Source organism: Nelumbo lutea, chromosome 3 (genome assembly GCF_056320005.1).
Source record: "Nelumbo lutea isolate HS-2025 chromosome 3, American lotus-T2T, whole genome shotgun sequence".
Lineage (NCBI taxonomy): Eukaryota > Viridiplantae > Streptophyta > Magnoliopsida > Proteales > Nelumbonaceae > Nelumbo > Nelumbo lutea.
This window is the reverse complement of record NC_142686.1, coordinates 26,853,091-26,863,742: the sequence shown is the minus strand read 5'-3', so window position 1 is coordinate 26,863,742 and position 10,652 is coordinate 26,853,091. Positions and strand designations below refer to the sequence as shown.

The window sequence follows — 10,652 nt, the reverse complement described above, 5'->3', positions numbered from 1 at the left end:
CCCGAGATCAGGAACCAAACACGCTAAACCTCCTATAATACATCATAACTCAAGAAAGCCCCTGGATCTCAACTAAGAACAAAGAACTGAAGCTTGAAGGCCCTTGGCCGCAGTCACCCAAGAGATGAGCTTGCCGAAGGCAAAGGCAATCAAGCAATCCATATTAAAAGCCTTGTTTTGAAAGATTCTTCTGTTTTTTTTTCAGTTCAAACTATGCATAAAATATGGCTGCAGACAGGACACTCCAAATGCACCTCGCCAACTTGGAAGTTGGAACCATGCTTCAGCTCCAAGTCCATAGCATACCCTCAACACAGCATCGCATACACCATTGGAGCCCCAAGCCGGACAGAAAATGACTCCAGATTGCAGATCCTCGCCAACTTGTAACAGAGAGCAGTGAATGAAAAGATGCTTGCCGTCTTCAGCCATTTGGCCAGATAGAACACACTGCAAGTCCTGAATCTACACACCCCTCTTAACAAGGGAATCTTCCCTAAGACATCTATTCAGACCTGCTGCCCAAACCAAAGTATTCACTGAAGGATTCTAAATTTGGGCTGCATATGAATGAAAATATAAAATAGAATAATCAGATATGCCAAAATTCGAATTATTTTTGGTTAATATTTAGATTTGAATAAACTTTACATATCATATCAGGTCCAAATCGTATTTGGGTTTGACAAATGACAATAATAAATCCAATGCAAGCCTCATGTAAGTCAAAGGATAAATTACCCACTAAAAATCCAAATCCAACTCTACAGGCTACGGCAATTAGGGTTTATATTGTTCCCAACTCAGAACAAAACTATAGACCATGTTCTTTCATAACAAGTTAAATCAGGACCATCCATCATGGGCCTTTTTATTGGAGGACAGAAATGGAGAATAATCTAAAAAAACTATTGAAGTCCGTGTCGCGCCTGAACCGGCCGAGTTGGAGTCTGGAAATGAAAAGAAGAGGGAGGAAGCAGGAATGACCGCTGCTCTGCTTAAATCCAAAGGGTTGTCTAGCTGCTGACTGCTGAGCCCTTCTTTTCTTTAATGGCAATTAGCAAAGTTTGGTTGCTAAGTTTATTAATTTCGTTTACCACAACAAGGTCTGAAGAATATCATAGAGATAGAGAAACTCAGAGAAGTGAGAATTCGTGACAGACAACCAAACCTAGTGAGTGAGTGAGTGTGAAATGGGGCTCTCGCCGAAATAAGGTTGTGTCGCCGGGTGCCCGTGTAACCTTTCCGTCGAAGTTTCAGGCATTGAAGTCTCAGGGTAAGGAAAGGGTACGTCAGCACCTCACGCGTTTGTGATTTGCCGATGTTTTAATTTTCAAGCTAGCTACTGTTGAGGCAGCAAAGTATATGAACTCGATACTCATCATTGAACAGAACCGCTTTACAGGTTGCCTCAAAACCCTTAATTTAGGAAAATGTCTCGGAGGGTATTTTGCCGCCAATGGTTGTTTTCGTTTCTCCACTGCATTCATAGGTCTCGTTTGCAAGCATCATCTCTTTCAAGGTTTGAGACCAACCTGAATAGAATTTTTCGTTTCTTTCTTTTCAATCTTCTATTTTTTTGTGGATTTGGGTCTATTGATCCCAATACCAACTGAAAATGCAGGTCTTAAGTTTCTCTTATGCCTCTCTTTCTCTCTCTATATATACTTCTTTCAAATGACGAATTCATCCTTGTTTCAGATTGGAATCTTGGAGTAGTTTATTTTATAGCATTTTAGAAACTCATATCGATAGTGGATACTTCCCCATGGTACAAGGTTTGTTCCTCTCTCTGTGAATGACGTGTTTAAAAGGGACATGATGTTAATGAATTTTATGTTCTTGTAGAAAGTACTTAATGAAACTATTGGTTATTGTTTTAAGCTGAACCATTTAAGAACAACCTCTTTAAATTAACGTCTCTGAAGAATGTAAATTTACCCACTCCAAACAAAACTCATCTATTCTTATAACACATGACCATTGGCTCTTGTAACAGTTTGACCTGTTTAAAATTTCAGTTTTTAGTAATACTCTTGGCACTTACACTATTATTTTCAAACTGCAATCTTGTTTTAGTTACATTATTTCTGGTATCTATGTATACATGTGTTGAGTTTCTTGATCACCCCAGCATGGCGGTCATACAGCCGTGGTGGACGCAATTATGACCTCTTTGGCAATGGAAAACCTGGTGATGAAGAGTTCAGGAAAGCCTGGGAGAAACAGATGGATGAAGAGGCTTGTCTCTGGACAGGAAGTGATGATGATGATGATGATGATGGTAAAAAGGGTCGAAGCCATCTAGAAGATGAGATCGGGAAAGTTAAACAGAAAGCAAAGGAACACTCAGATCTTATTGATGCTGATGACAGCGATGAGTTGAGAAGTGTCTGGTCTGGAAGTGATGAAGAGAAGACGCTGTGGACAGGAAGTGAATGTGACGATGATGATGATATTCCTACTGAAGCCTATCCAAATGAAAGTAGTGATGCATATATAGACAAATTGTTTGAGTTTGAGGAGACACCAAAATACCGAACAATCTCTGAACTGTTGAAAGCCGAAAAAGAACCACCAGAGTTATCCCCAGGAAAACAAGCTAGGAAGCTTGCTGTTGAGAATGCCCTGAAAAAGTTGAAGAAAGGGCCAGATGGGCGTTATATCAATGTGTGGGAGGTTATGACTGATATTGACATTCTAATAGGAGCTTTTGAAAATATTGTTTCGGGCCCAGAATATGCAGAACTTAGAAAGGGAGGACCAAAGAAGCTAAACATGGAATTTTTTAAAGATATACAAGCACGTATGAGAGATCCAAACTTCAAGTTCTCACCTGAGCTAAAGTTGAAGCCAAAGAACAAACTGGTGTCAAGAAGGAAATGGCTAAAAGCCCAAGCAAGGCGGAGGAAGGATCAGAAACGTTAGGTAGTAATCCTTTTACTCTTCATTGAAAACAAGTTACATGTACACCCTTTGGATCTTTAATTTGTGCATTATTACATTGCTTTTAAAGTGCTTTGTTATGCTTACCAAATTAAAAATTACAATGAGCACCATGTTGCAATAAATACAGAATATTTGTTGTTATAAGGTGGATTTTATTAACTTATTAGATTTGTTTCTTTAAATTGGTTTCTTATTTCTTGATGGCAAATTCATGTTGGCACTTGGACAGGTTATTTAATAGATGCAACAGTTAATACTTTTTTGTAGTATGCATCTTATTATTCATGGTGACTTTCTTTTTATGCTTGCAGTAAGCTAGTTTTTTCTAGTTTTGTATTCTTTGTCCTTGATATCTGTTTGAGTATCTATTCATGATATGTATATGGTGCAACAGAGTTAACATAGTGGATGCTCTTGAATATTCTTGAGGTAAAATTGCTTTCATTAGGCCTCTAAGGATTTGTCCTTATTGGATTAGATTTAAATCAAAGTATTGGTGTTTCTCTACTTAAGAAAACTAACTGGACAAGTTAAACAAGGCAAGCTGTAGTGTACAGAATTTCTGCAATCAGGTTGGTTGAATTTAAGACTATAAAGTGAATTTATAGGTCAAAAGGAAAGCTAATTTAATGATTAAATGAATTAGCTTTATGCATTCAAGGGTGGTTCTTCACTTGCATATGTGATCCTCAACTTTCCATGATGATTTCGTGCTTTCCATCTCATTTTTGCCACTGTGCCACATCGAGTCTGTCAAACAACAAGATCTTGGCTGGCTGCTAGTCAGGATTGCTAAGAAGAATGTTACTGACCAAATTGTGGAATTCTGTGACCCTGAGTTTTCCATAGTTTATGCACATTCCATTGTTTCCTTAAAATTACTTACGTATCCCTTTTATTTAACCCAGTAATTTGTTCAGGATGGACAAAGGAAACCTGGAAATATTGCCAAGGCTCCAAGAATATACAGAAGCAGTTGGGTTCTCTCTTTTATTTGTTTTTGCTCTTTTCTTTTTTGGTGCAATATGAAATGTTAAATTAAAGCAAAACAGAGGGAATGGAGCTGCAGCTGCAAGTAGTCCACTCTATTACATTTCAAAAAGAGCTACTGTATATCCTGAGGGACACTTACATTTCAAAAACTGCTACACCATCAGTATTCATTGGCTTTACTAGTGACAATGTGAAAAGCATGGGGATGGTTTTGGAAGTACATTTTCATTTCTGTAATTTAAGCTCTGCCGAAGAATATGGACCACTAGGACTAGCCTCTGCCACATGTCATTATGGGTCTGATGATACTTATCTACTCTGCAGAGCTTGGCCAATGGTTCCATCTGCATGCAATTGAAGGGGATAAAACTGTAAGCCTTAGCTTGTTGCCATATTTCTTCAACATGACTTAACCAACCCTCTTTTTGAAAATACTCGAGAGATTTATATAACCATCGTCTGAGCGGTTGAATGAGTAAATTGGTTCTGTCCCAAAGCAAATTCGCTTTGACTCCCAATCTATCTAGGTGGACCGTGGACACCGTGCAATTTGCCCTGGAGGAGTTTCATGGACAATGAAATACTCGGACCAAGGTTATGCATGTCTTACTGTGTCGTGCGCATCATACGGTATCAAGTTATCAAAATTCAATGAGTTCGGCTTTGGTCAGTTTAAAAGGCTGTTTGAACAGCCGTTACAACAATTTTTGATATCATATAAGCACCCCACATGCATATCTCCGCGTGTATTGGAAACATCTCCCATACTGGTCAATGGGAGATGTTTCCAATACACAGTTGGGATGTGCTGTGGGGCATGCTGTGTGGACGCCAATGTAAACTCCCAGTTTTTTTATTGTGTGTCAATATTTTTAAACCTTTGGCTCTGATGACTAGTCTTTCCAATTTACTAGAAAGAAAAAAATAAAATAAAAAAGCTCTGATAACCGAAAGGAGAATTCATAGGTGCAGGGGAAAACAAAATCCACCTTCCCAAAACCCCTTTTATTTTTGCTTTGAAAGTGCAAAACCCAAAATACAAAATCACTTCCTCAGCCACTCAACCCAAACCCAATACATAAAAAGAAAAAAACAAACAAACCTCATTATCCGTGCAGGTAGGGATTTTTAAATAATCCATCCTAAGATGTTGGTGAGATTTCCCGAAACATAATTGATTGAATTAAAACCCATCCAGTTTTCCGCCTCTATACCTTGTTGGCACGAAAGTTGGCAGGCACCCTAATTCCGTGTAAAAAAGCCACATTCATATTTTTTATAAGAGCCCTTGTTTTCCTTAGAGGCCAAAGCAGTTCCTTTCATGATGGTTTCATCTATGCGAATTGTTTTGTGCATTAATCTCCACATGAGAAAAGCAACTTTTGTTGGAAGACTAGGGTCTCAAAAAATTTTATACCAATTGACCAATGGGCCCTGGGCTCTTACAAGGCCCCAAGCAGATTTTGAGTTGAATTCCTCTGTGGGATTTAAACGTTAAATCACTGTCGTAGACAACAATGAGCACCACATTAGATTGAGTTACCCTAATATTAATGATGTGCTCATGTTATCATCTACTTCATAAACGAACGGGCCCGAGCAAATCCAATTTTGAGTATATGACTTAGGTGGTAGTTGATAATTTTGAAATCTGATGTTTGAAAAGTTGAAAAAAGTTAATTTTATGTATGAAGTCCAAAAAGTGGCACATATAATTTTTTGTTTTTCAAGGCCTTAGAAAATATAGAAGGGTTTGTGTTAGGGTGTTCTTCTAATATATGAGATAATTACCTATTTTACTATTTTTCCCTTCAAAATATTTTGTTGGGTTCTCTCTGTGTGTGTGTGTACAAAGCCACCATTACTCTTCAACCTCCAAATGTCACAGAACACCACCATCACCCCCAATGCCCGTAGTGCTTGTTCAAGATTAGATGCAAACTGTAATATGGGGAAAGACTGTTCTCTTCTATTGTTAGAGAGGAAAAAACCTTGAATTGGATTTAAAAGAGGGGGAGATATAGGTCATTTCAAAAAGTTTTAGGGCGCATTTATGACTTTGACCAAGCTCTGAGATGTGTTTGATCCATTTACCATTTCAGGCCTATTAAAATTTGATTTACGTTTAGCCAAGTCTCACCTGGCGGATTGAAAATTTGATTTAGCCTACACAAATGCCTAAGCCCCAAGGTTGTGATTTGTAAGGTTCCTACATAAATAAAACCAACCCAGGCCAGTTGCGTCACTGATGAACTCATACCAAGAAAGCAAGAAGAATCCAAGCTGAAAATAAAATATCATTCTTAGACCACTTTATATGATAATGGATCACTTGACGACCTTTCAGTTGGGGATCCCCCTGTAAAATTCTTCTTCACTCACCGTACCAAAGGTCCAATTCACAATGTTCTTTCTCTGGAAGGGCGTGTTTGGCAATGACATGATGACATATACTTTTACTAGGAATTGGGAAACCTCCTGTTTTTGCCCCATTGTAAGGAAGGCTATGTCACTGCTTGTAACTTGTTGGGTGAAGAGCCCTCCCCCTTCATCTTTGTTTGACTGACTAAGTTGAGGTCAATGTCGAGTACTGAATTTCTGATATTCCCAACTCCCAACTTCCCTTTCCTTTTTTCCCCCCATTTTTCGCTTTGTTCCACTTGAATTTCGAATATAAAGTCTGACTTGGCTAATAAGGGATTTTAGCTTTTGTCACCACTCACCACCGAGTAAGAATATAGTAATTTAGAAGATCAAACTTCTCCGATTACCAGAGTGCACTGTAACCTCATTTCAGCAAATCAAAGCATTTGCAACAAATTAAGTATTGAACCACTGGGTGCTGAATTCAAGTGGGTTAGAACCGTTGGGTGCTTTATTATGCAAATGACCCTGGTAGGAAAAAAATGAAATTCACAAGTCGAATAATTTTCATATTTTGCAAAGCTTGCTGTGTTATTTTAACAAAACCTTTTCCAATTGGATGCTGTTTTTCAAGGAAAACCATTCATTTTCCTACCAAATGTAAAATTCTAGGCTCTAGGCTTTAAGCGGGGGGGACCATACGCTGATACACAGAAAGCAAGCGATCAAAGGCTTGCAGAATTGCAGAAGGGTGTTCAAATCTGCCCCCCCCCGGTCCCACCACAACGCATCCCCGCCGTGTATTGTGAACATCTCCCGATGATGACATCATCACTTCACTTCATATCAGATGTTACCAATACACGGCTTGAATGTGCTGTGGGACGTTGTGGGGGGCAGATTTGCTCTCTGCAGCAGGCAGACAGAAAGCAGGGGCATGTCCTCCCTCCTCCCTCCCGCACATCGCGCACATGCACAAAGAGAAGTGAGTTCATGACATCAACAAAATATGCACGTGAAAATCACGTGTCCACCCCACCAAATTCCTGTACCCTACGGCCAAGCTGCTGCTACAGTGCTACTTTCTACCCTGCATCATGTCTGTCGGTAGCCAATGACCTTGTACAGTAAAATAAAACCATGTTGACTCTTGTGGTGTCAAGGAACTTGATTACATTCTAATCTCCTTCTCTTTATTATTATTATCATTATTATGATCTTCATTTCCGTTGGTAGATGATATCTCACCATGTCCACACAAACATACAAGTTCAGAATAAAGAACAAACGGAACACAGAGAAAACAAAATTGAAGAGAGAAATTAAGAACATCCCTTTAATAACCCCCATAAAACTAAGAAAGATTCATCACTCAGCAAATATCAGAGACATCTCATCTACCCCGCCGCCCATTAGAAGACAGTACTGTCTCTACCTGTTGCCCATAAACCCACTTCTGTTTCTCTTTACATGATTGAACAGCCGTTAGTGTTTTCATCACTAAACATATAAGCTGCTGAATGATCAGCCCTGTTTTCAGGGTAAACGCTGGGGTATGGAGCAGAATTGTAGTTACAATTATAATAATAGCCAGTGTTGGGAGGGATGATGGGGGACCTATAATACATCATCTGGGGTTGCATGTACCTGGTATCATTCATCATCATGTTGTTCACGTTATGCCTGTTCTGCAAATTCATGACTGAAGAAGAGGGGTGTTGGTATCCTTGCATGGTGGGTATCATCATGGGTGGTGGTTGGTGTCCACCTGCTGCAAACCCGCCAGCAACAGCCGGGAACTCAGCAGAAGACCCCTGAAACCCATTGTTAGTTTGCGCTTGAATCCCTACTCCATTGCCTCCAAGGCCACCACCATCAGCACCATGGCCATGAAATCCTGATAGGTTCAACATGGGGTTGATGTCATTTGCCTTGCCAGAATTGATATTTCCTCCACCTAAATGGGCATTGCCCATCTTTGTAGCTGCCATGTTCCTCTGATCTATCCCAATAGATGCAGCTTTCAAACCCATATTCTGGTTAAAGTTTCCTCCACCCCCAGCCCCACCTTTCTTGCTGGCACTCACATTTCCAGCATTGTTCATCTTGCCATTGCTGCTTGCGGGGATGTGAACAGCACCAGCACCACCCTTCTTGGCACTGTTGGCCTCATTCGCTTGTTGCCTGAGCATAGCCAGATGGCCCATCTTATCTCGGAGGAACTGCAAGCCATCTTCATCTTCATCTTCATCATCATCGGAGTAGTCAAATTCATCCTCTTCTGGACTGAATGTTGGGAACTTCGGCTGATTTTTGAAGGCCTGGAAACCCCCGATCGCACCTTGCTTTTGGTCCTTGTTGTTTTTGTTATCTTTGGCTCCACGAGACTGTTGCAGCTGTTGTTTTTGGTTTTGATTAGATTTTGCAGACCAAAGCTCTGCATGTTTACCGTATTTGGCCAACTTCTTAATCAAAGTTCCAGAATCTACACTTCCTGAAACTTTGACCTTCTGTTGCTCTGCATCTATATTTACTGTGTATACACCTGAACCAGCAAAAACACAAAATATAATAAACAATTTATACCAATCAATGGCAGAATAGGGGATGGGCACGAGGGAAGCTCCACTGTACTCTCAGCTAGAGCCTTCATAGTTTTCACGATTTGCAGACAAAACCCACCAGCATAGCTACAAGAACAAAGATTCAGAACTTAAAAGAAAAGCAAAAACACAGTAAGAAAGTGGGTACCTTCGATTCTCTGAAGAAGTTTCTTTACTTCCTGCTTACATCCATCACAATGTATGTTTACTTTAAGAACACAAGTCTGTAGAAGATAGAAAGAAACAAACCCAACAAACAAGAAGATTTTTGTGAGGAGAAAAGACCATATTCCACCTTTCTTGTCAAGGAAAAAAGAAAAGCCCAGAGAGAGAGAGAGAGAGAGAGTGGAAGAGACAGACAAACCTGGATCTTGAGGAACTTAAAGTCTTCATCTTTAGTCATTTCTTCGGTGCCGTTTAGAATGAAAATTTTCTCTGTACAAAAAGAGAAAAGAAGAAAAAACCAATGTGCTTGTGGTAAAAAAGGGAGCGCGATGAGTTTCTTCAATAAATTCTTCCTCTTAAATTGCTCTCGGTGGCAACAACAAACCCACCAAACCAAACCCACATGGGGTTAAAAAGAGTTAAAACGAAAACGATCAAATTAAAGAATAAAACAACGAACACCCAAACAAAAGAAACAGAAAAGAGAGAAATCAGAACGGGAGAGAGAAAGGGGACAGAATACAGAGAGAGAGAGAGAGAGAGGAAAAAGGGGTTTACAGTGAGGAGAAAGAAACGTTGGAGAGGATGAGGTTGAGATGTAGGTGGGGTAGGGAGAGGGTCTGAAATGATGTGATTTGACGTTAAATACTGAAAAATAATAATTAAAATAATAAAAAAAGAACAGTGACTTGACAGTTCCATCACAGTCACATGTACCCCATTTTCTCGCGAGACTCGATATCTTTTCAAAACTGCAACTGCAGAAATTCTTCATTTCTTCACGAGTCAGGGCCAGAAAGATCAAACTTCCTGCGCACCCCTGATTTATTCGGGATTTCGGGTTTTACTCTGATAAGTTACAATTATCTCCTCTCATGGTTCATCTATGCTCTGATAAATTACAATTAGCCACTGTTGCGCCGTGGCTCATTTTGCTGCATATACATGAAGACATTCTGTGTTACTGTTGAACCATTTTCTGCAGATTCAGTCTTTCAGAGGTTGCCACTAATAAATATATGGGTACAATTTGGGTCCTGTAGCACAGCACCCTTTGCAGCTGGAGTTTTGCACTTTGGGGATCATTCACTCTGTTGATCCATTAAGATGCTGAGTCAGGAACCGTTGCCAACGGCTGAATTGGCTGAACTGAATAATTTATTCCTTTGTCTTTTATTCGATGAAATAATTAAATAAAATATACTTGAAGTTATGATAATTGATCCAACCTCAACTTCAGCCAGCATGCAACCTCACGTATTCATTTGTATTTATATGTATTATTCATTTGGGTCTAGGTGGAATTGGAGTCAATCCGACAAGAAAATACTAAGAACTAAGAATTGAACCAAATCCGATAGGGTCTAGAATTGAGTCGGTCAATTTTTGGGGTTAATGGATTCTGATCGAGATTGATTTGGTCCGATTTCGTAGTTCAGGTACACGTAGATGTGATCTAGCTCAAACGGTGACTTAGCACATCGAACAAAAGCATAGCTCAATGGGGCTCACCAAGCTCAACGAGTAAACTACTCGCCAGAAGCCGCCTCGCCTGCACCTCCTCCCTGGGGTCAAGGG

At 39.8% G+C, this 10,652-nt stretch overlaps 2 protein-coding genes across 11 annotated transcripts; one reads left to right on the top strand and one right to left on the bottom strand.

The window, feature by feature from the left end:
• The first annotated feature begins 691 nt into the window (after nt 1–691).
• On the top strand, nt 692–4,159 carry LOC148863807 (glutamyl-tRNA (Gln) amidotransferase subunit C). 10 transcript variants are annotated; one of them, XM_088981421.1, is made up of 5 exons: nt 692–1,287; nt 1,406–1,522; nt 1,702–1,778; nt 2,151–2,928; nt 3,870–4,159. In XM_088981421.1, the coding sequence occupies exon 4, from the start codon at nt 2,230–2,232 to the stop codon at nt 2,926–2,928; it is 699 nt and encodes a 232-aa protein (XP_088837547.1). In that variant the 5' UTR covers nt 692–1,287; nt 1,406–1,522; nt 1,702–1,778; nt 2,151–2,229; the 3' UTR covers nt 3,870–4,159. The 10 variants fall into 10 exon arrangements, with proteins under 10 accessions (XP_088837547.1, XP_088837541.1, XP_088837540.1 ...); XM_088981415.1 differs by having other exon boundaries at nt 2,135–2,928; XM_088981414.1 differs by having other exon boundaries at nt 2,135–2,928; nt 3,858–4,159.
• A 3,456-nt stretch (nt 4,160–7,615) lies between these two features.
• On the bottom strand, nt 7,616–9,691 carry LOC148863806 (uncharacterized). The gene is made up of 3 exons (XM_088979351.1): nt 9,274–9,691; nt 9,058–9,133; nt 7,616–8,851 (listed from the first exon to the last, which is right to left on the bottom strand). Exons 1-3 carry the CDS (start codon nt 9,310–9,312, stop codon nt 7,773–7,775), a joined length of 1,194 nt encoding a protein of 397 aa, XP_088835477.1. The 5' UTR covers nt 9,313–9,691; the 3' UTR covers nt 7,616–7,772.
• Between the last annotated feature and the right edge of the window lie 961 nt (nt 9,692–10,652).